At 33.9% G+C, this 22,273-nt stretch overlaps 1 protein-coding gene and 2 long non-coding RNA genes across 4 annotated transcripts in view; 1 reads left to right on the top strand and 2 right to left on the bottom strand.

The window, feature by feature from the left end:
- Positions 1-22,256, bottom strand: part of LOC138125993 (proto-oncogene tyrosine-protein kinase receptor Ret) — a 28,114-nt gene extending 5,858 nt beyond the window's left edge. The window contains exons 1-4 of one of the 2 annotated variants that reach the window (XM_069041621.1): positions 21,912-22,256; positions 21,712-21,748; positions 21,556-21,657; positions 20,900-20,930 (exon numbers count right to left, since the gene is read on the bottom strand). In XM_069041621.1, the coding sequence (XP_068897722.1) occupies positions 20,900-20,930; positions 21,556-21,621 (97 nt within the window). In that variant the 5' untranslated portion in view covers positions 21,622-21,657; positions 21,712-21,748; positions 21,912-22,256. Of the gene's footprint in view, positions 1-20,899; positions 20,931-21,555; positions 21,658-21,711 lie in introns of both variants that reach the window. The other variant, XM_069041620.1, reaches the window with a different exon arrangement.
- Positions 164-902, top strand: LOC138126009 (uncharacterized). Its single transcript, XR_011157572.1, has 2 exons — positions 164-567; positions 623-902. It is a non-coding gene; the product is annotated as an uncharacterized lncRNA (long non-coding RNA).
- LOC138126007 (uncharacterized) lies at positions 10,060-16,372 on the bottom strand. The gene is made up of 3 exons (XR_011157570.1): positions 14,478-16,372; positions 14,324-14,421; positions 10,060-14,277 (listed from the first exon to the last, which is right to left on the bottom strand). It is a non-coding gene; the product is annotated as an uncharacterized lncRNA (long non-coding RNA).
- Positions 22,257-22,273: the final 17 nt, after the last annotated feature.

Below are 22,273 nucleotides of genomic sequence, written 5' to 3'. Positions count from 1 at the left end.
TTGTAATCGAGTTATCCATGAATCCGAAATCGTATGTCGTTACTTGAACTTGAAACACAGGTTAGATCTTGACATATCAATCGCAAAAGCCATACAGATTCAAATCCATGGATGACTCCATTACAAATGAATTTATAGGATTATAGGGTTATTGTTTTCCGGGTTGTGCCGCGATTGTCTGGATTGCTGGGTAGCTGACGTTTCAATAGCCATGCTGCTATCTGTAAGTATCTAAGTAAACTGTTTACTTACACGCTCCGAAGAAGATAGCAGCATGGCTATTGAAACGTCAGCTACCCAGCAATCCAGACGACCGCGGCACAACCCGGAAAACAATAACCCTATTGACAACGGCCGTGAAAACCTGCATTCGATTACAAATTAATTTGATCGCTCGATATAAGTGTAAAAAGTTATTCTTTATTGCAGGAAAGGGTTTAAAATACGACCGAGGTACGAGGGAGTATTTTAAAGGATGTGAGTGCAACAAAGGAACTTTTTACACTTATGTCTTACAACATTTTATCTACGATCGTGAGATCATCACACCGGTTTCAACATAAATTTGTATTAAACAATTATTATTGATTTACTATTTTATGAATAACCAAAGTCGTTTCAGAACCATGTCGTTTAGCAACCTACTTCTAAACAATGTTTCCAACAAATTGTAACGAGAGGCTAAATAACCCAGGACGATCCTTACCCATACGCATGCGTAAGTAACTTGGGTGCTTTGTTGTTACATGTACCGCATGGTAAGTACTGTACCGTGTGCTGCGCGTAAGGCAAAGAACAGTAGATGAGTAGAACACAAACTAAAGATATAATTACGTTTTTAGAATCTTTTAATAGGTCTATTATCGTATTCAATTTGGAGTCGTTTATGGCTATCTATTAAAGCACTCGTAGTTTAATTGATCTCCAAGAAAATTTTTATCAATATTTCAGTGTATTATTGTCATTTACACCAAAAAACTTCCAATATTAATGTTCAAACTCTACTTTTTAACATATGTTGCAGATGTAGTTGCATCTGTTACTTTGAATTACCAATTACATAATACAAAATTCCCTAGAATTTGAAAATTTAATTTTTCATTTTTTTATTTAAAAATCTTAAAAAAATCTAAAAAATAACATAAAAAACTCGCCTACGGGTCGTTTTCTAGACCTGGGATTCGTGCGCCAAATCAACCCTTATAAAACTCGTCCAAACATTTCATCACATTTTTTTTAGCAGCAACATCTAAAATCGTTTCCTCGGGAACGCATACATTTAGTAGAGTTACCTTCAGGAAGGCGTGTGTCATTGGTTATCTTAAAATCGATTTAATTTCAAAACTAATATACTTTTCACGTTTGTTGTTGTAGAATCCTTGTTGGATTAAATATTAAAATTCACAGTTAACAGTTGACGCGCGAGTTCTGGGACACCTGTATAAATGAGTTTACTACATAAAGAAGATCTTTTATTGTATTGTTTCTTATTAGATATGCAAGTGTTGTTCTAATTTTTAAACAATAAATTTGCGATATTTTCTAAGTCCGTGAACGTCAAATTTAAATAACGCCCAAAATTATGGGACTTGCGCACAAGTATGGAATGGCCTGGGTCATTTAGCCTCTTGTCTCGTAAACGTCACGCTCACAGAAGACAGAACGGAGAACGACTTGCGCAAACGTTTTTCGACGTACACTGTGCGCATATCTATAAAATTGAGTTTTGGTACAAAATTTTAGAATTCAAAAAGAAAATGCCACGTCGTCTTCTCAAAGTTGGGACCAAACGGTTAATATTGACTTGTTTCGAGACATTTATTGAAGCCAACAGGAAAACAACTCACAAAGACGAACATCACCAATAAAGTTAACTCTATTTGTGCTTTTTTGCTGTACATTTCGGCTAGTAAGTGTTGTAGTTTGATACCTTCTGCCTTTTTATCCCCTGTAAATCTTTTTTTTTAACTTTCTGTCTGATTAGTTTTTATCTGAAAATATTTGTATTAATCAATGCTAATTGAAAGTTTTGATCACCTTTATTAATCCCAGGCATTTTTCGCGTTTGTCTTACTGCCAAATGACCATTTCCTTCGTTCTTCATTAATATCGAGAATTGCATGAGGTGATTTCGAAGTTTTTACGTTAAATAATCTGTACCTGGATATAACCCGACTTTTCAACAGACGTGATCACAGAATCAGACAGACGTTTTTAGTTTCTCCTACTTCAAATATTGATTTCCGTTATTAATATTGATAAATACATTAAAATCATTGCTTTACTACCATGGCCCAGTTTTGACAATTCTGACATTTTCACATCATGTTCACACCACACAAATATTTGGTGTAAAACGTATGCAGCACACAGCTAAACAGCGCCTACTATGTTTTTCGTTGTGGTCACAATCAAAGTGAATAGATATTACATTTTAAACTAGATAGGCCCGATCTAAGAATGATGCGATTATTAACAGATTGATGGACATCTTCAATGTGAGAACAATGAATTTGTATTCGATTAAATCCTAAACTGTATAATTAATTTGTAGGTGGGAAGATCTGTTATACCAGGTGTGAAAAATCTTTGGCGCTATACCTATAACTTCCTTATTTTTTATCCGATTTTAATAAATGATACGTCAAACAAAATCGTTTTAGAAACACTATAGTGCGACATGCTTTGATTTTTTTTTGACATATTTTTTGACAGACCGCAGCTAACTTTGTTTTTTTAAGTTGCACTGTATATTTTTTTATATTTATTCTGATAGATGTTTATCTTCTGAATACACAAACATTAAAATAAAAAATAAAAAATTTGTTTTTAATAAAAAAAATAGAATTCCCAAAAGTCAAGTAACCATAATTTACTATAGCAAATATTCCAAATTACCTCCATTCTCTCTAAGACACATTCGACACCTTCCACTGACGCCCATTGCGGCGTTTAATAAAAATTCTGGTAGTATTTGTGCATACATATACATATTGCTACGATTATTCTTACTAAATCATCTCTGTTATCGGCTGGAGTCAAATAGACATTGTCTTGAATGTCCATAGCTCTCTTCGTCATTTTGCAAAATTAGAAAGCACTTTTATTACTGTTTAATGTGACTGCTTGATTAAAAAAAAAAACTATTTTTAAATTTCTTCTCTTTGTTTCTATGCATGAGCATGGTTGTTCACATTTCCATATCCAAAATCTCTATAAAACTGAGCAAAAAAAAGTTAATAGTGCAATTTAAAAAAAAAAAGTCGACTATCATGTGTCAAAAACAGAACTCAAGAACAAATATTAGATCAATTCAAATTGTAGTCCATTGAAAACGATTTTGTTTGACATATCATTTATTAAAATCGTATGAAAAATAAGGAAGTTACAACACCAAAGATTTTTCATAATACACCCGGTATATTGCATAATTACAAAAAAGAGTCTGGAGAATACTAGGACTAACAAAAAGAGGAAAATCAGAAAAGTGGAATAATTTTTTTTTTAAGAGATGTGACCGAAATTATTCGTATGCTAAACAGCAAAAACGAGCTTTTACTTTAGACACTCTACTAGAAACAGCAAAGAATTTATTAGAATTTACAGGGGGGGAACTATTATACCGGGTGTCTCAGCTAAGACTTTCGAGCCTAATATCTCGGTTGTTTGCCAACGGATTTTTATGAAATTTAAAATGCAGATTTAGTTTGTACTCTCGAGCAGTCTTCACTGCATCTCGACCCGACGTCTGTTAAATCGTTATTTTGAGAAAATTTCACCATTAGGAAAATAAATAACGTATCAGTAGGTATAGTTGACTCAAATTGCAGAAAACCACTTGTCATTTGCAACAGCATTTTTTTCATATTTTTGAACCAAATAAAGGCACAAAGGGGCCAGAAAATCATAGTTTGGGTTGAATATTTTCCATATAAGTACAGTGTTAAAGTAATTTCAAATGTCTAATGCCATAAAAATGCTGTTGCAAATGCAAAGTGGTTTTTTGCAACTTGAGTCAACTTTACATATTACTTAAAATCAGTAACGAGTATGTATCATAGAAGTTTTCACTTCTGACGTGCGGTATTAAGCACACACTCTTTTTTTTTCTTTATTATAGTTAAATTGGGATATTTTCAATGATCGGGAGTGCTATGGTCACCACGGCAACCGAATTGTTTTGTTTAATTATTAGAAAATTTGCGCTACTTCCATGTTGTGTTTTTGTCGGTTGATTTACGTGTTAAAAGATTTAATTTGAAAATACGAGATACTATCAAAATGCTGTTCAAATTTTGGCAATTTTTCATAACATAATTTTTTTTCTAAAAAATTACTTTTATTTTATTTTTCATTAAAATTTTATTAGCTGTGTTTAATGTTTTGTTTGTCGGATATTCTTTGACAAAGAATAACTTAAATAACACTTATCAATACAACATGATATCACAAATTTTTTCTAAGACAATGAATTACTTAATTATACAGGTGGTCCCGATATAACCTGTTAAATAAGTCTTTTCGTTTTGGAGATAAAAATATGTAATTGAAAATTTGGTCAAAATTTGCTGTATGCTAATGAGTTAATCGGTTTTAAAAAGGTAATTCTGGTTACTTGGCTGCAATTTCTTTAGCAACGGTACCTGTAACACCTATGACATTTGTCAAGTTTAATTTTAAATTTGCGAATCCTTCAAAAAGTTATGACATTCACAAAACAAGAATATGCCGATTTGCATTTACTCTATGGCGAAACACGTGGTAATTCATGACCGGCAAGGCGACCATACGGCGAGCGTTTTCCTGAAAGAGTCCTTCCATCCCGTTGTACTTTTGTGGAGCTACATCTGCATTTATGTGAGGTCGGTTCTGACTGATTCCAATACGATGGCGTCCCCGATCCTCCATTTAACCCCTTGATTTTAATTTTTGGGGCCACGCGAAAGATTTGGTATACGAAGTTGAAATAAATACAAAAGGCCAACTTACTCCAGAAACACGTAACAGACGCCGTGAACCAGATTCGTAAAAGCCCAGAAATGCTGAATTCCGTTTATGAAAATTGGTACCAGCGTACTCAAATGTGCTTAAATGCCAACGGAAGGCACACAGAACATTTATTATAAAATAATTTTTCTAGTCTAGTTTACCTTTCATTAGTTAGTAGAATTCTCAGTTAGAGTTGAAAGTACGAATATGTAAAGTGTAAATAAATGTATTCAATACATTATTTCGGCTATTTAACCACAATTAAGACGATACTCTTATTACACAGTTCTTCCACAATTTTGCACACACTACCTCTAAATTTATTTACACATTGAGGAACACCACTTTATTTATTACTCATTCATCTCAGTCTACAAAATCAGCTTTTGTACCTAAATAACCTGGTGAATTAACGCACACAGTGTACAGCGTTTTCAATAAATGTCATTAATTTGATTTAGGTCCAGTTTACAGAAGCGAAATTAAGATAATCGTAATCAAGTGCGAGATTAACTGAACACGTGATCAGAGTGGACCAATCGAAGTTTCGGATTCATGGGTTAATCGGGCATCAAAATTTAATTCGAATTAAATATTTAATTTTCATTCTATAAACTGGCCCCTAGTTTGTCAGATTTGAGATTTTTCATAAACGATTCAGGTACCTATTTTGCTTAGATATTGTCATCCTTACAAATACAAACACCAACAATTAATTCCTGAGTAGGTAAAGTCCATTCAAAAATCAAAAAACCACCAACATCGCATTTTCCTCGATAATTACTATCGGCAATACTGTCTAGTGTAAAATTTGGTGAGACTTGTAATTTTGAGGTTAAATGTTTAAGTATCTTGTTTTTCTGGGCATGTTTATGTAAAAATAATAAGAATCAATAAATAAATGAAACGTGCTGCTAATAAAACAATATGAACGAAATTCAAAGCAACTTAATTTTATTTTGAATCAAATAAATGTCATAATTTATAGTTACCTACATAGTACTATGGCGGCCAAAAAATTTTGGCCGTCACTTTCTTGACATTCAAGTAAAGTGTAAATAAACCTTTAGGAATCGTAACCCCACTTTCGATTCTTGTCATTTTGACAATCAATTTAAACTGTTTGAAGCTCAGATATTCCAAAAATCCGACATGAATAAACAAAATTAGAGCAATCGTACATAGATAACCTGAGGTAAACGTTCTGTGTAGTAGAAATGACAAAATAATTTTGAGTTTTGAAATTTACCACCCAAAAAATAACGTTCATAATCAAGACGGTAATCATGATGACAATAAAGTACGGATTACAATTTTTTTTTTTTGAATTGACAGACAATGACGGCCAAAATTTTTTGGCCGGCATAGTACGAAATATGTAATATCTACCTTGGGTTTTTTAAATTTTACCAACCTAAAGCAACAGGTGGTGGTTTTTTGATTTTTGAATGGACTTTACGTATTTTTGTGGTCAGCAGCGTCGAATGGGTGTGGATAGGAGTTAATTTATCTCCATTATTTTGGACCTGATGAAAAGGGTTTTTTTTTTGGACTTGTTAGATCCTTCTAAAGACCCAGAATTTTTTTGGCAGTTTATATCGGGACCAGGGTGGTCCCCAATACAGGGTGTATTAATAAAATTCAAAGTGAGTCGTTTTTTGTGCCGGTCAGTGTATGTAGCTCCTATTGTCAGTTATGATCGAGAGTGCATACAAAAATTATAATGTTTGAAATTTGTCCGAATTTTCCGACTTTCCCTTGTTTTTTTCCGAAAACTTATCCAAAACCCTAACAAACAAAACCAAAAAAGAATTAGGCATAGCCATCGTTCGAATCCAATCCTGAGTTATGGTCTAGAGTTCATACAAAAAAGGACTTTCAGTTTTCCCCGAATTATTTTAATTTAGTTTTTCCAGATTTTTCTCCGAATCTTCCAGAATTTTTTTTCTATTCAAAACATTCAATTGAGTTATTTCCATCCCGGCGCATATCGAACAAAAAAAAAGAATTAATCAAATATGTCGTTCCTATCATCAGAATGCATACAAAAATTATAATTTTTGCAGTTTGCCCGAATTTTTCGACTTTCCCTTGTAATTGTCCCGATTTTTTTTTCCTGAAAACTTTTTCACGACTATAACGAACAAAACAAAAAAACTTTTCCAGTTTTTCTTTACATAAAAACCTCATACGGATTATTACGAACATTAAAAAACAATTAGCTAAATCGTTCCAGCCGTTTCCATAGAAAAAAGAACTTTCAGTTTTTCCCGAATTTTCCAATTTTCCGGGCAACTTTTCCAATTTTTTTTTTCTTTTTAAAGCACCCCGGTATTAAAGCGAACAAAAGAAAAAAATAAATATTCAAATCGGTCAAGCCGTTTTTGAGTTTTAGCGAGACTAACGAACGCCGATCCATTTTTTTATACAGTGTCCCAGAACTCGCGGATCAAATTTAAGCTGTATATTTCTTGATGATAATGAAGGTAAAAAACGTTTAGAAAATTATTCAGGGTGCAACAGCTTTTTAGTTATGAATTAATCAAATTGACCAATAGAGCTCGATCTAATTTTCCCTTTATGAGAAAATTGAGTACCTTCCCCTCAATTACCAAGCAACGTATAATTCGATGAATCATAATAGATATTTTCAATATTTACTACACGAGCTACACGAGCGGGACTCATCATCGTCGAAATGAAAGAAAAGACTTTTAGGAACATTCTTGACATTGCAAAAAAGCTGGAGTTACGCGTAGGTTTTGAACAACAGATCAAGCATAGTGGTAGTTCTGAAAGAAAGAAGACAAAACTGGATTGAACTAACCTATTTATTTTAGCATCATTATTAGTAAAAATTTAAGATCAAATTTTATAACTTAAACGACGTAGAATGCAACAAATGAAATACGAAACATGCAAAATAAAAAGAATAATTTATAACAAAACAAGTGTTCAAAATGACCACCTTTTATCTTAGGAATAGGCGAGCTCGTTTTATTAAATTTTCCCTTGCCAGTCTAAGCATATTAGGAATAACAGTAGCCAGTGCTTCGTGAATTTGGTCATTTAGTTCTTCTAAAATATTGATAGGTTCGCGGTAAATACAGTTCTTCAAATAGATGGTGATTCAAGTTTTACCGCCCGCACGATTAACCCTATTAAAAAATTAGTAAAAATTACGAAACCTTAGGGTTACATTCCCTTCATATAAGGCTTCAAACGTGTGCAATCAATATTCCCGTATCACTTCATTCAGAGCCATAAAATTCAAAAAATTGATTTTGACCAAAATAAAAAAAAAAAAATCCGTGCACGCTCATAATTCACAATTAATTCAAAGAACATATTTATGAAATTCGCATCAAAAGAAAATTATTAGTTTTTGAATTATTCCAATTTTAATATTAACACCGAAAAATGATCAAGATTTACAACTGCAGTGTCATAAATAAACACTTCATTGTTGGGAAACATCTGTTGAGAACTTTTCCAGTAATTCTTTAGTCCCTTTAATCTATCATAAATAACCCATGTCAATCTCTATTGTGGACTGTCTAATTTAATAATAAATCATAGCTAAATTTTGCACTTTAATATCGAATTCCATTTATTTCAAAAACCGGTGATGCTTTCATGATTTCAATGACATGAAATTTTTACTAAATGTTTGAAAGGACTCTCAGTGAAAAATTATGTAAATTAATCTAGCGGTTATTGAATTAACGAAATGTTTACCCGTTTAAATTTTTTACAGAATGTTCTACAGCGTTACACAATCATTCCTGAATTTTTTGAGAATTTTAAATCGATTAGAAGTATGTATTTTCGCTCGGGCGGTAAAACACCCTGTACAGAATGGTCCCGATATAACCTGCCAGAAGAAATCCTGTAACAGGTGACGATGAGTAGAACTCATACACAAAAAATGTTTCTAATAAAAGTCTTTTGGTTTTCGAAATAAAAACAATTGAAAATTTGGTCAAAATTTGCTGTACGCTAATGAGTTAATCAGGTTTAAAAAGGTAATTCTGGTTGCTTGGTTGCAATTTATTTAGCAACGGTACCTGTAACACCCATGACATTTGTCCAGTTTAATTTTAAATTTGCGAATTCTACAAAAAGTTATGAAATTCACAAAACAAGAATACGCCGATTTGCATTTACTCTATGACGAAGCACGTGGTAATTCAAGAGCGGCAAGGCGACTATACGGTGAACGTTTTCCTGAAAGAGTCCTTCCGTCTCGTTCTACTTTTGTGGAGCTACATCTGCATTTATGTGAGACTGATTTTGACTGGTTCCAATACGATGGCGTCCCCGATCCCTCGATTTAACCCCTCTGGATTTTAATTTTTGGGGCCACACGAAAGATTTGGTATACGAAGTTGAAATAAATACAGAAGACCCACTCCAGGAACGCATAGCAGACGCCGTAATAAGCCAAAAATGCTGAGTTCTGTTTATGAAAATTGGTACCGACGCGGCGTACTCATTTGTGTGTATAATATACCATTCACGATGTTTTGGCATAAGTGGAGGCTATGATTTCATTTTTTAACGTTGGATACATGTTTGATTTCTGTCATCTCTGCTGTCACTAAAGTGCCTGACATACGGGGCTATCAAAATATACATAACGTGTTGCCGCATTTCCCGCGGTCATAATTACGCTACTTTAAAACGTCTAAAATAGTATTTTACAGTAGAAGTCCGTTAGGATAGCCTTAAAGGCCCATTCACAATGGCGTTAACGTTACGTTGATGTTAAAACGTTAATGTTAACGTTAGATCTAGAAATTCAAAATTACATGTATTTCAGTGTAGACCGTTCACAATGGCGTTATGATGAAAGTTAATGTTACATGATATTGTTAGCGTTAACGTTAGACCCAGAAATGTTCTGGATTCTTAACGTTACATTCTAACATTAGCCAACGGAAATAATTTAAAAAAAAATACTAAAATACATGAAATTAGATCTAACGTTAACATTAACGTTTTAACATCGACGTAACGTTAACGTCATTGTGAAAGGGCTGTTACTGCCGAGCCAGAGATTTTGTGAGACGAGCTCGCAGAGCGAGTCGAATAATACTGGCGAGGCTGTAAAAGCTCTAACGGACGTGTATTGTACAATAGTTTTTGTAATATCTCTACGATTCGTTCACAATTATCTTTTTGAAATACATTTTTTCCAACGCCATCGAAAAAACCGAATGATTAATAAGTGTGCGGAGGACGTCGTCATGTCAACCGTTGTTTGTGAAAAAAAATTGTTTCAATGTTGTTTGTCAGATTTGTTCAACGCTTAACTTTCCGTTGAAAATAAATTAATGAAACCAATAAAAAAATCGCAATCAAGATATTCCCGATGTCCGGAAGTGAGGTCATCGTTATTGCCTGCAAAATCGCGCTTGTGTTAGTGTTAAAATTGTGAAGCATCATCTTCGATCTTGTCTACATTTGCTGCTGTTTGTGAGATTTGTTCAACACTTAACTTTCCGTTGAAAATAAACGACTGAAATCAATAAAAAATCGCGATCAAGATATTCCCGATGTCCGGAGAGCAAATGAGGTCATCGTTATTCCCTGTAAAATCGCGCTTGTGTTGGTGTTAAAATTCGAAGCATCCTCTTCGATCTCGTCTACATCTGCTAGTGGCATTCGGATTTCGATTAATTCAAGGTGTGTCCCATCACATTAAACATTAATTATTGTACCAATTGTAAAAAAGTTGAAAAATAAAGTTTAGATCTACGTTGCTATATGTAGTTAATAGAGAGTTTTTGCAAACCGTTTGATTGTGCCCGTGAAACTTTAAAGACAACGTCATTTTATGTCGTAGAGATGATGTCGTACGTCTTTAAAAAGAGTTTTTGCAAAAGGTTTTAGCTTATCGGTAAACGTTAACTTATTTAAAAATAAATAAAATAAATAAATTTAAATATCAATCACTGCTATGTCCAGATGGAATTATGATAATTAATAATTCATTATATTAATTATTATAAGCAGTTTTGTAAATGGCCAACGAATCAAAATTTATGGAGATAGCGCCTATCCTTTGAGAAATCATTAATGTTATAAATCTAATTTTGGAACCTTTACTAGACGACAGTTTCGAAAATTAAATTTCTAATTGATATACGTTATTCGATTAACGTACGTACGACAACGAACTAGAAAAGACGTAATACGTCTTTGGTTTAAGGTTTACGACAACGACAAATTTTTCTGTACCCTAGCGACGAGAGAATAACGTACGTTAAATTCGATAAAACGGTTTGCAAAAACTCTCTAATAGAGTTTTCGCGTTACGTTTTTCAGATAACCGTGTACGCTAACGCCGGTGTTGCTAGGCAATAGCGTAACCTATTCATTATTACAATAATCGATTACGGTAATTTCTCGCGAATAGCGTACCGGTTATTTTAACGGAACGTAAAGCGAAAACTCTCTATTTAGTCATTCATAACGGCCGCTCCCGCTCATAACGGACACCCTTAACGGACTCCGGCCGTTATGAGGTTGTTTACATGGTGACAAACAGTCCGGAAAGCCATCTTTAACAACTAGATATTACAAAAATGTTTGCATTAGACTGCAAAACATATTTTCAGTAAGTTACAATGAAGTCAAGTTCTTTTTGTGTATAAATTGAATCGTAGGTGAGTACAAGATAAACATGTAGTACGGATAGTGAACGAAGAAACAACGACCCAGTTGAAATTACTTCGCGATAGAGTTGTGAATTTATGGCTTGAATTTATTTTGAAATGTACTCCTGAAATTTGCCAACATTTTTGTAGATATTGTGAAAAACTTATTTCGGAAGATTGGGCAAAATTAATGGGAAATCTTTCATTTGAAAACGTTCTTCCTTTAATAATTTCATTAGGAGAATCTGACTCGGAATTTGATTGGGATTTTGATGCAGGTAATGATGATTCAGAATTTTCTAATGAAATTATGGAAGTTGAATAGTTTTGTTCTTTTTTGTCATGGACGATGAGTGTGTAAATATTTTGCAGAAAGATTCGAATAAAGTAAGGCTTAATAAAATAGGTACAAGATTTTATGCAATCTAGTTCTAGGAATGTTTTGATTAAAATGAAAAATTCATTGAGAAGTTACTAACTGGTTGGTTAAGACACTGTATAGGTGGGTTATCTAAGGGGTGCATAAATTAACAGGAGCCACTTTCGGTCCCGGTCCCTACTATTCTGTAGTCTGTTCAAGTCAGTTTCCTGTTTTGTTAAATTGGATTAAAAATGTGTGAGTATTAATCTATTGCAAACTAGAAAAACTGACAACAATGCACTAGACAATGACGCAGTTTATAACCTCAAACTTAGAAAAACATAACCTAATTCAACAGACAGCTTTACTGCCAACTTAAATGCACTTTTTCCATGGCCTCCCCTTATGCCAAAACATCGTGAATGGTAAAATGTCAAGGGAAGGCATATCGAACATTTTTTTATAAAATATGTTTATCTAGTTTACAGTTACGAGTACCTTTTATTAGTTATTATCCTTAGTTAAAGTTGAAAGTACGAATATGTAAAATGTAAATAATTTATTCAATACATTATTTTTTTGTTCGACACTGTCAGAATTTGAGAAATTTCTCCTGTGTGAGCGGATTCTGATAAATGTCACAACTTGTCAAAACGAAATGTCAAGCTAATTTTGAAGATTTTAAGCGATTTGGAGCCTTTAAGGGGCTCGTCGAACAAAAAAAATTTGTATTCAACTCGTTCTTGTGTAAATTGGGCTTTTTTTGGCATGAGTGGGCCAGTTTAAAACGCGAGTGAAAAGAGTATTTCTCCACCAACTTCACAGACTCCCTTTAAGTTGTTAACCACACATACTGAATTACGTTAAAATAATTTATTTGATCGGTTTAGGCCCTATATGTTTGATGCGCTGAAAACTTGTTTTCATTGATTTTTACCAAATTCCATTTTTTTGCGAGAAGCACTGGACCTGCAGCTGCCCGTCAGATCTCAATTTAAAGCTAAATAAATACGCTTCAAGTTCATTGCCCATGACTTTTCTCATGGAGCGAGTATTTTTGATGATATTTAATAAAATAAGATACGTAAACAAAAAATTTTCACTTCTTGGAAAAAATACCCAATTTTTGAAGAGCTCTATCTCGGAAACTACTGCATGCACAAAGTTTGCTTGGACCTCAAACTGTAGCGAATTTAATCTAGTTTAAAAAAGGTAACTTCAACTTTTTCTGTGAGACTCATATCTTAGGAGATATTGAGAAAAAACTGAAAATAGTGCGAAAATTTTGCTGTTCTTCGGCTACCACGCAGCGCGCACAAGTCTTTCGAAGTTGCAAATTTGGTTTTTTACTCTTGACTGAGATCCAAACAACATATTAAAAAATCAGAACTACATGACCTTTTGCAAGGTCGGACCCTTTTTTATGTTTATATTGACTGGACTATTGACCAATCAGTGTAAAATGACTGCAATTTTGCGTTGCCGGGGTTTCGAAGTTTTCCATGTAATTATTATTAGAATATCCAAACCACAGACAATTAAACTATAGTAAGACGTCGCATTGCGACCCAATTTTTGGAAACACGATTCCAGCGCGGCGCGAGCAGTTGGCCGAACTAATTTTATAAAGCATGCTTGATGGAGTTGTTTAAATTAATAATTTAAAATTCTCTCAATTATAAGTTTTACAGATGTGGTTCAATATGCTCCCCATTTTTATTAGCTACCATTTGCAATCGTCTTCACTAGTGATAGATGGAGCAACATCAACATCGCACCGGGCGGCACAAACAATCATATACCTTGAGCTGAAGGCTCCTGAACGATTAACGGAATGCTGGAATCAGCTACCTCAGAGACAAATATGTAGCTTCTGCAATTGGGGACGGACAAAGACGATTACAAATGATAGCTAATAAAAATGGAGGGCATATTGAACCATATCTGGAAACTCATAATTGAGATAGGTAATCTTCAAAACCAGAATTTTTGCATGTCTTCATGTTATGACGCACAACTTTTGAGTTAGGACTATCTCTGCACAACAAGAGGCCTTCATCTTTTCTATAAATATTGGGTTTTTCACTTGTATATTAATCATTTAAAAAACTTAATAACTCAGGAAGATATGAACGAACAAAATTTGTACCGTTTTTTTCGGCCCACTGTGTATTTTAGTTTCAATTTTAACTTGTCATGCTCCTTAAAAGAATAGGTACCGGGGGCACACACTATTGTTTGGTTTCTTTTTGTCTTGAATTGAAACTGAAAGTATAACTTTATTAAGAAGTTTCATTACTTAAGTTTTTACCTTTATAAATTACGTAGCAGATTCACAAATTGCCCAAAAAGTAGAAAATGTTATTTTTTTCCTTTCTTTATTGTTTTCTTATTGACAATTTCTCAATACTGAAAACGTTGGCTATTGTAATTACTTTCATTTAATAAATGGCACTAATTCCTACCTTTTTATTCACAGAAAGTCTTATATCTTTAATAAGTACATTTTTATGTTTTTCAGAAAAGTGTCACATTTGACAAATATTTTTTGACTGTATTAAATACAACGGTAATAATCGAAATTTTACGAATAAATACGACGGAGTGTTTTGGCCAAATGCGTGCGGAGCAGCACCGTCGAAGCTATTCCAACATTATTATATGGGATTGAAGTGTCTTACTATAGTTTAATTGTCTGTGATCCAAACTTTTCGGTGGTTGTTGCCGTATCAATAATTATTTTTGCTGTCTAGCAACCTGTCCGATTTTTTAGTAATATAACTTTATAACTCGGTTATCCATAGGAAAATTTATTGTAGTCATTTTGGAGTGTCTTTCGCTGTCGGCACATGCCTGTTTTCTGTGTAGAGGCAGTTCTGGGACAGGCTGTATTAAAACATCATGTTTTAGTGACGACGCTGAACGAAGTATCGATTGATTTCTGCTCCGTAATTAAATTCAGTATTGTGGGAGATTGCGAGTTAGAAAAAAAAAATGAACAACGTGTATAAGGTGGTGTAGGGTAGTGTAGGTGGTTAGACAAGAGGATGTAACAGATTCAAAGTAAGATTAGTTGATATAGTTGGATGGTTATTCACTATAACGTACAGAATACAAGATAAATGTAAAAGTGTTTTTCAATAAAAACCGTAGCAGAAAAACGCCACCAAGCTAAACATATTGTGAATTAAAACAGGGTCGAATTTAGGAAGAGGTGAACTACGAGTAGGGGAGTAGGCAAAACAGAAATGCCACAAACGAAACGAACTCGGTCAGGTCTGAACAGGCCAGGGGAAGAATTGAGTAAGTCCTTGGCAAATAATTGGAGGAAAATCCCGGAATAATGGACAGCAATGTAAGGCGGGAAAATAAAAAGTAACTAGCCCGATTTAAGAGAATTTTTTGGAAGAAGTAAGAAAATGAAGAAAACCCCGATAAAAGAGATAAGAGTGAAGATAAATTGGAAATAATAATCGAGATGATACAAGCGGGAGGCACGGGAGGATTTAAGAGTTATCAGAGGGGAACAGAAACAATATAGGAGAGAAATGAAGGAACTGAAAGAAGAGAATGAAAAACTAAAGAAGAAAAACAGAGAAATTAACGCAGCAATGCATAGAATAAATGAAAAGGTGGAGGTCGTGGATAGGGAAAAAGATTGTTATAGTATTTTTGTTGTGTGAATGAATGTAACTTAACAATGGTTATTTGAAATAAATAAAAGCAAGAATTTAAGTTACAAAACACCGTCTCTTTTGAGAGCTAGAGTCTAGACTAAAGTAATATTAAAGTATAAAGACTATAAAGTCATTGTCGGAGGTGTAGGTATAATATAATATAATCCCTCTGTTCATATTAAACTGGTAAACTCCGTCCAGCGAGAGATTGGGAGAGTTTAAATTGTAGGCTTGGAACTCAACACTACAAAATGCACTAGATTACAATACAAAAAAATTTAATAAAATAAATTATTGTGGTGGTAGCTCGTTCGTGTCTAAATTGGGCCTTTTTTGGCACTCGTGGACCTTTAAAACGCTCGTTTCACTCGCGTTTTAAACTGGCCCATTCATACCAAAAAAGGTCCAATTTACACACAAATTCGTTAAATAAACTACTATTAATTCTCAAATATAACTTATCAATAGTTAGTTACAGTTAATTACAATTTTATTTAATTAGAAGTCGTGATTTCTCGCGTGCTCGTATACGAGGCCCGACCCTATACTTCGGAACCAAACAAAGCAGACAATGTTTGCAGCAAAATGCAAGTAATTTGAACCATTGTTTAAACACAAATCTTTGAATTTAATTAATGCACCAAAATGAAGCAGAAACCATGTTTCACATGTGTTACTATTAATAAATAACCATTGACTGATGAACAGTTTATGATTTGTCAGTTACCTAATATATCAGGAACGACAATGAACCACTTTCAAAGTGGTTCATTTTCAATAAACTAGAACTGACTCTTTAAATAATTACACTTGCTCCACAAATTTCTAATTTTAAATCATTTATTTTTGTATAGCTTACGACTTATTTATGAACTTTTCAATAAATTAAGAATTGAATAGGGAATATTTTAAGCGTAAATTTATAACAATTTATTGTTTTTTAACTTTATAAATACACATTAAAATGTTACCTTAAATACTGGTATAGTCCTGTCATTTGTTAATTCTAATTTAGAGAAGTTACCCACTAATTACAGGGTGTCGCAAAATTAACGTATTCCAAGTCGGGGGTCTTGTAGGAAAAAATCTCAGGAATCTCGAAAAAATAAAATAAAAAATTACAAAGATATATGGGACGGAATGTTCAAACTTTTCATGTTTTCCTCAAATAAAAAATATAAATGGTTGACATTCATTTTAAAATATGTATGGTGAGGATGATTATGTAAAATATTAAAATATAAATGAAAAGACATTTCTTGAAAAAACAGCTTTATCTAGAAAAAAATAAAAGTTTTATTTTTCCATTTTTTATTCAAAAGAGAAGTACGACATAGCTAGAATATTAATCAGGTACTTTTAAACAAATATTGGCAACTTTGATATTTTTTTCAAAGTGAGCAATTTTTTTTTTAACATTTTTACTTGGTCAACAGGATGTCCCCTACTAAGCCCCGAACTCGGAATACGATAATTTTAAGACACCCTGTATATCGAGTGTTTTTTTAAATTTCACCTCGTAGTACACTCGCGAGCAATGACATATGACATTAGCAGCCCCATTAATCACATTATCTGTGAATATAATGGATACCATACCACACCTGAGGTAGCTGCCCAAGTCGTTGCTTGCATACAACTTGGGCATAGTCAGCGATTTGTTGCTCAACAACTAAATCTGAACCGATCAGCGGTTCGACGGGTGTAGACTCCAGCCGTTTAGTGAAGGGACATTAGGTGGGAATGCGCAGCAACGCTATTTCGTTCGACCGTTCTGTGTTTCGACCAGGTTCATTTATTAGTAAATAAGAGTGGTTGCTATTGGTTGGATATTTGGACCGCGCAAGTTTCCCCCGCCAAATGTCCCTTCACTAAACGACTGGAGTCTACCAGCGATTTCAGGACACTGGTTCCTTCAATCGGAGACCAGGAACAGGTAGACGTCGGTAGGTATACATCGGAGAGAGATAACCGCTTCATTGTATCAACATCGTTGAGGAACCGTCGACTGAATGCTGTTCAAATTCAACGGGAGCTCCGTGATATCCGAGGGCTGGCTGTTAGTGAGTGGACAGTGAGGCGAAGACTGCAGGAGACGAACCTGACACCTCGCAGACCTGCAACTGGTCCAAAGTTGACTGCAGCTCATCGACAAGCACGGCTTCGTTTCGCACGGAAGCATCTGAATTGGACCTTAGACCATTGGATGTCTCTTCTGTTCTCCGATGGAAGAGGACGAGTGTACCGGCGACCTGGAGAACGATTTGCCGAGTGCTGCATCGATGAACGCGTCAGTTATGGCGGCGGTTCCTGTATGATCTGGGGTGGGATATCTGCGGAAGGACGAACTGAACCTGTCTTCATGGTTGGGGCAGCCCGTGGTCGCAATAGAAGGAGTTTGACAGCTGCAAGGTATGTCGGAGAGATTTTGGCAGGCCAGTGGTGCCCTATGCTGGGTTTGTGGGCAGCCAGTTCATGTTAATGCATGACAATACAAAGCCACACACTGCGAGAATCACCAGAGAGTACGTTGCGGAAGTGGGACTTCGAGTTTTAGAGTGGCCAGCATGTAGCCCCGACCTAAACCCCATCGAACATCTGTGGGACGAGCTCAAGAGAAGAGTTTGAGCCAGAGTTCCTGTTACTACGTCCATCCCAGAACTGATGGTTGCAGTGGAAGAAGAGTGGCATAACATTCCACAAGAAAGAATAGTAGGTAAATTTGATTAGGTCAATGCCCAGTCGCATGCAAGCTGTTGTTAGAGCAAGGGGAGGTAATACGTGATATACATACTACTACATATACTATTATACTAAAATTAAAGACTTGTTGCTATAGTCTTGTTTAATTTCATTTTAAGGCGCTAAACTTGAGAAGATATAAGCAGTTGTCAGAGAATGTAGTCTCATTGAAAACGTTAAGAAACAGTCTTTCAAACGACATATTATTTGTTTAAATCTGATTCCTGGTCACTGAAAAAAAAATGCATTCAAACTTGTGTGTGTGGGTGGGTCGATTTCTTTGCTCGCAAGTGTAGGTGTTGAAGAGTCGATTGTGAACGCACCACTCGTGTAAAACGTAAGATTTCAAACAGCTGATCCGCGACCCGTAACCTGTATAGCGCGTTCACAATCGACTCTTCAACGCCTACTATGAGGTGAAATAAAAAAAAAAAAACACCCGATATTTTAGTTTTGCTTTGCAACGGCATTGGTTACATCATTTAGTTCTTAATTCATTGAACAATGATATTAAATTTTAAAGGAAAAATCAAAAATATTGCTGCTGTTAATTAATATAATATTATGTATTCTATTACTTTTCTGTCATTCAATTAATTCTACATTTTTTTAGTTTCTCTGCAGAAAACCAGCCATATGTATTTACAATCATTTAAATTGTTAAAATTTTTTCATCAATAGCTTTTTGTTGAACACCTTTAGAAACGAAAATTTCGGAAGACTAAGCAGAATGAATGTGATGGTTGAAGTAGAATGCAGAAATGTGCGACCTGCGATAGAATACAACTGTTGGCTAGATCGAGACACTCCTTGTTGATAGCTGCTTACTAGTGTAATTGGTTTAATTGATATCTAATAATTTAGCTTGGTGATGGAAATTTGGAAAAGCTAATGCTGGAAAATTTCTTTCTATTTCTTGTTACCGATGAAAATAGGAGACTCAAGATCTTTGCACGCTGTAACCAAATGCTTTATCGGTTTATCTACCCTAGTTTGTGCAGATGCTTATAATGGTACTGTTAAATCGCTACATCTTTTTTTTTTGCATATCTTCGATTATTTCGAAAAGTTTTATGTGTTGCATGGAAAGTCTTCGAAATTAAAATCTCAAGTATCAAATTTTATAAATTACTTCCTGGTAAGTGATCCACGTACAGTGCAATTTCCACACCTACACATCGCAAATATTGATTGTTATCTGCTCAATGCTTTTATTTTTTGAGTGGGAGAAAAACATTAAATTGCAACAATACAGAGTGTTTTCTAAGTTGAGGCGTTCCTTTTAACATGTGAGAGTATGCGTTGTTCTAAAGAGTTTTAGCTAAAATCACCTTAGTAAAATGTGTACTGTAACGAAGATACAAGTAATTTTTTTGAAATTTTTGAAACCGGTCCTGCTCAAATTTGCGCGATTTGTTAGAAATAATTGGAATTGACAAAAAAAAAAATCAAATGAGGATGGACGTTAATCAAAAATACTGTCAGAGTTGACATCTAATTAGTCGAAATGGCTTTATTGTTAGGAAAATAATGAGCTCACAGATATGTTGCAAATGTATGGGCAATGTTATCACGTTATCAGAATGCAGCTGCGGCGTCCAGAGAGTACTGTAGAGCGACTTCCGGAAAGACACCATCCTGGGCCAGGTTAGTTATAAATCAAGTACAGCGGAGAAATGCAGAAATGGACAGGACCGGACTCAAAATTTTAGAAAACAACAAAAATATATAATCAATTATCTCCGTTAATACAAATATTTTACTTAGAAAATTTAGGCTAAAATTCTTAAGAATAATGTGTAGTACGTACCTACCTCATGTTACAAGGAACGCCTCAACTTCGAAAACACCCTGTATATCCTTCAATTGCAAAAATTTTCTGTCTATGTACCTACATATTTGATACACACAATTTTTACAAAAAGATCCGTTAAACTATCAACTTCCAAATTATGTACAAAATACATGTACACTTTTACAGTTTTGTGAACTTTGATATATTTTCTTGCTTCCAAGTGTTAGTCTCTGAACATAGTGAACAATCCAATATAACAGTAACAGTAACTACGAATAGGTACCTACTAATTAACAATTACGTAATAAAGTGGTTTGGGTATATTTTGATTGTAATTATTATGTAAAAACTGCAAATCTGTTCTTTTACTGTTAATAAATTTAACTGTTCATTTACTTAATACCTAAATAATTGGTGGGGTTACTTTCAAAGTAACTAATGGTGAGTAGAAAACTGAATAAATAAATAAGATGAACTATTACGTATTGACTTATGTGTAACTACTCAAAATTGATATTCTAGGAATCTTATAAATCTTAGCATTCCTAAACAGATTGAATTCTCATCTAAACGAAAAGCAATATACTTTAGAAGTCACAGAGAGATGTAACACATTATTTGAAAATTCGGACGTCACATATAAAACACATAAAATTGTTGATTTTGTACCTACCTGTTGTGTTGTCGTCATCAATTCCCTTAGTCTGTAAAATCAATAAATTAGTTGAAATAAAATGATATAATGTGAGGAAGTGAAAATCTTTTAAGCCAAGCCATATGGTAAATAATCTATTATAGTGAACTGCTATATTTTTAAAAATGCATCATTCGTAATTGACATCGTGATAAGTAGTCTAACGTTATCAAACAAATTTATTTATCAATAGTTAATCATTTCGTTGTTTGGATCCAATATGGCTCTTTTCTGGCACACTTTTTATCTTTAATAAATACGTTGTGAGTTCATCAATGTTTGTTTTATTATTTGTTTTTTCCCGATTTGTTGTAAAAATTGCACAACAAATATACTGAAAACCTGTGATGAAATGTCTTCGTATCAAAATTAAGTAGGTAAGTACCATGACGGTTCGAAAAGGGAAATAATTAACTAATTGCATAATCGATAAAATATGTTAGCTTATATAATTAATTTTCTGCTAGCTAAAGTCAACATTAGTGTTTTTTAACGAGAAATCGACTGGCCTTAGAAAATCAAATGATCGGATGTTTATGTTTCGTGTTATTTATAAGATAGTGATTGATTCGAATGGTTCTGTTATTACAAAAACATTTTAATTCAAACTACAACATAGATGAAACAAAAATTACCTCGTTTTGGATACTGTCCAACTGCTTAATTACGATAAAAACAAATATCACTTTGAACCAATACATATTTCTGACATAAACTTTGAGCTTTTAGGTTTCAACCTGAAATTGGAATGGGTTAAAAAACATCTAAACACACAACGAAAATTTTTTCACCTTGCCTTAACCCATTGGTTTGATTGAACCTCTGAACCTATAGATAAAAATACGATTATTTAAACAAATATTTTTGCAGGAATGCGCATTGATTTATTGGTATATGGAAAGCCGAAGACAAGAATTATTAGTTAGTGAACACGATATTAGGCAGATGGCTCGCGACTGTAGAAACAATTTTTAAGTTGCGGGTAACTCACGGCATCAGTCTCGTTATGTACATTAAGAACACACAACTAACTTTTATTTTTCTTATCTCACTTTTTTTAATCTTTATCACAAACTACTCCAAATACCTCGTCAACATCAACAGATATAAGTACTAAATTCTGCGAATTTGACAAATCAATTAAAGACCCACTTCACTTTATCGTTTTTAGAAAAATTACAGAGTGTTCACATTCCGTCTTTAGTCTTTAAACTAGCTAAAATTACGCTTGGACTTCACAAATATTTCGCGCGTGATGAACGGGCGTGCGATCGGTATGGTAGATAAATTAAACTAAGTCCCGACCGCATCAAACTTTATTAGTGATTTATCAAAGTTGTTATCATTAGGTAG

The sequence above is a fragment of the Tenebrio molitor genome, chromosome 3 (genome assembly GCF_963966145.1).
Source record: "Tenebrio molitor chromosome 3, icTenMoli1.1, whole genome shotgun sequence".
NCBI lineage: Eukaryota > Metazoa > Arthropoda > Insecta > Coleoptera > Tenebrionidae > Tenebrio > Tenebrio molitor.
This window is presented reverse-complemented; position numbering and strand designations above follow the sequence as displayed.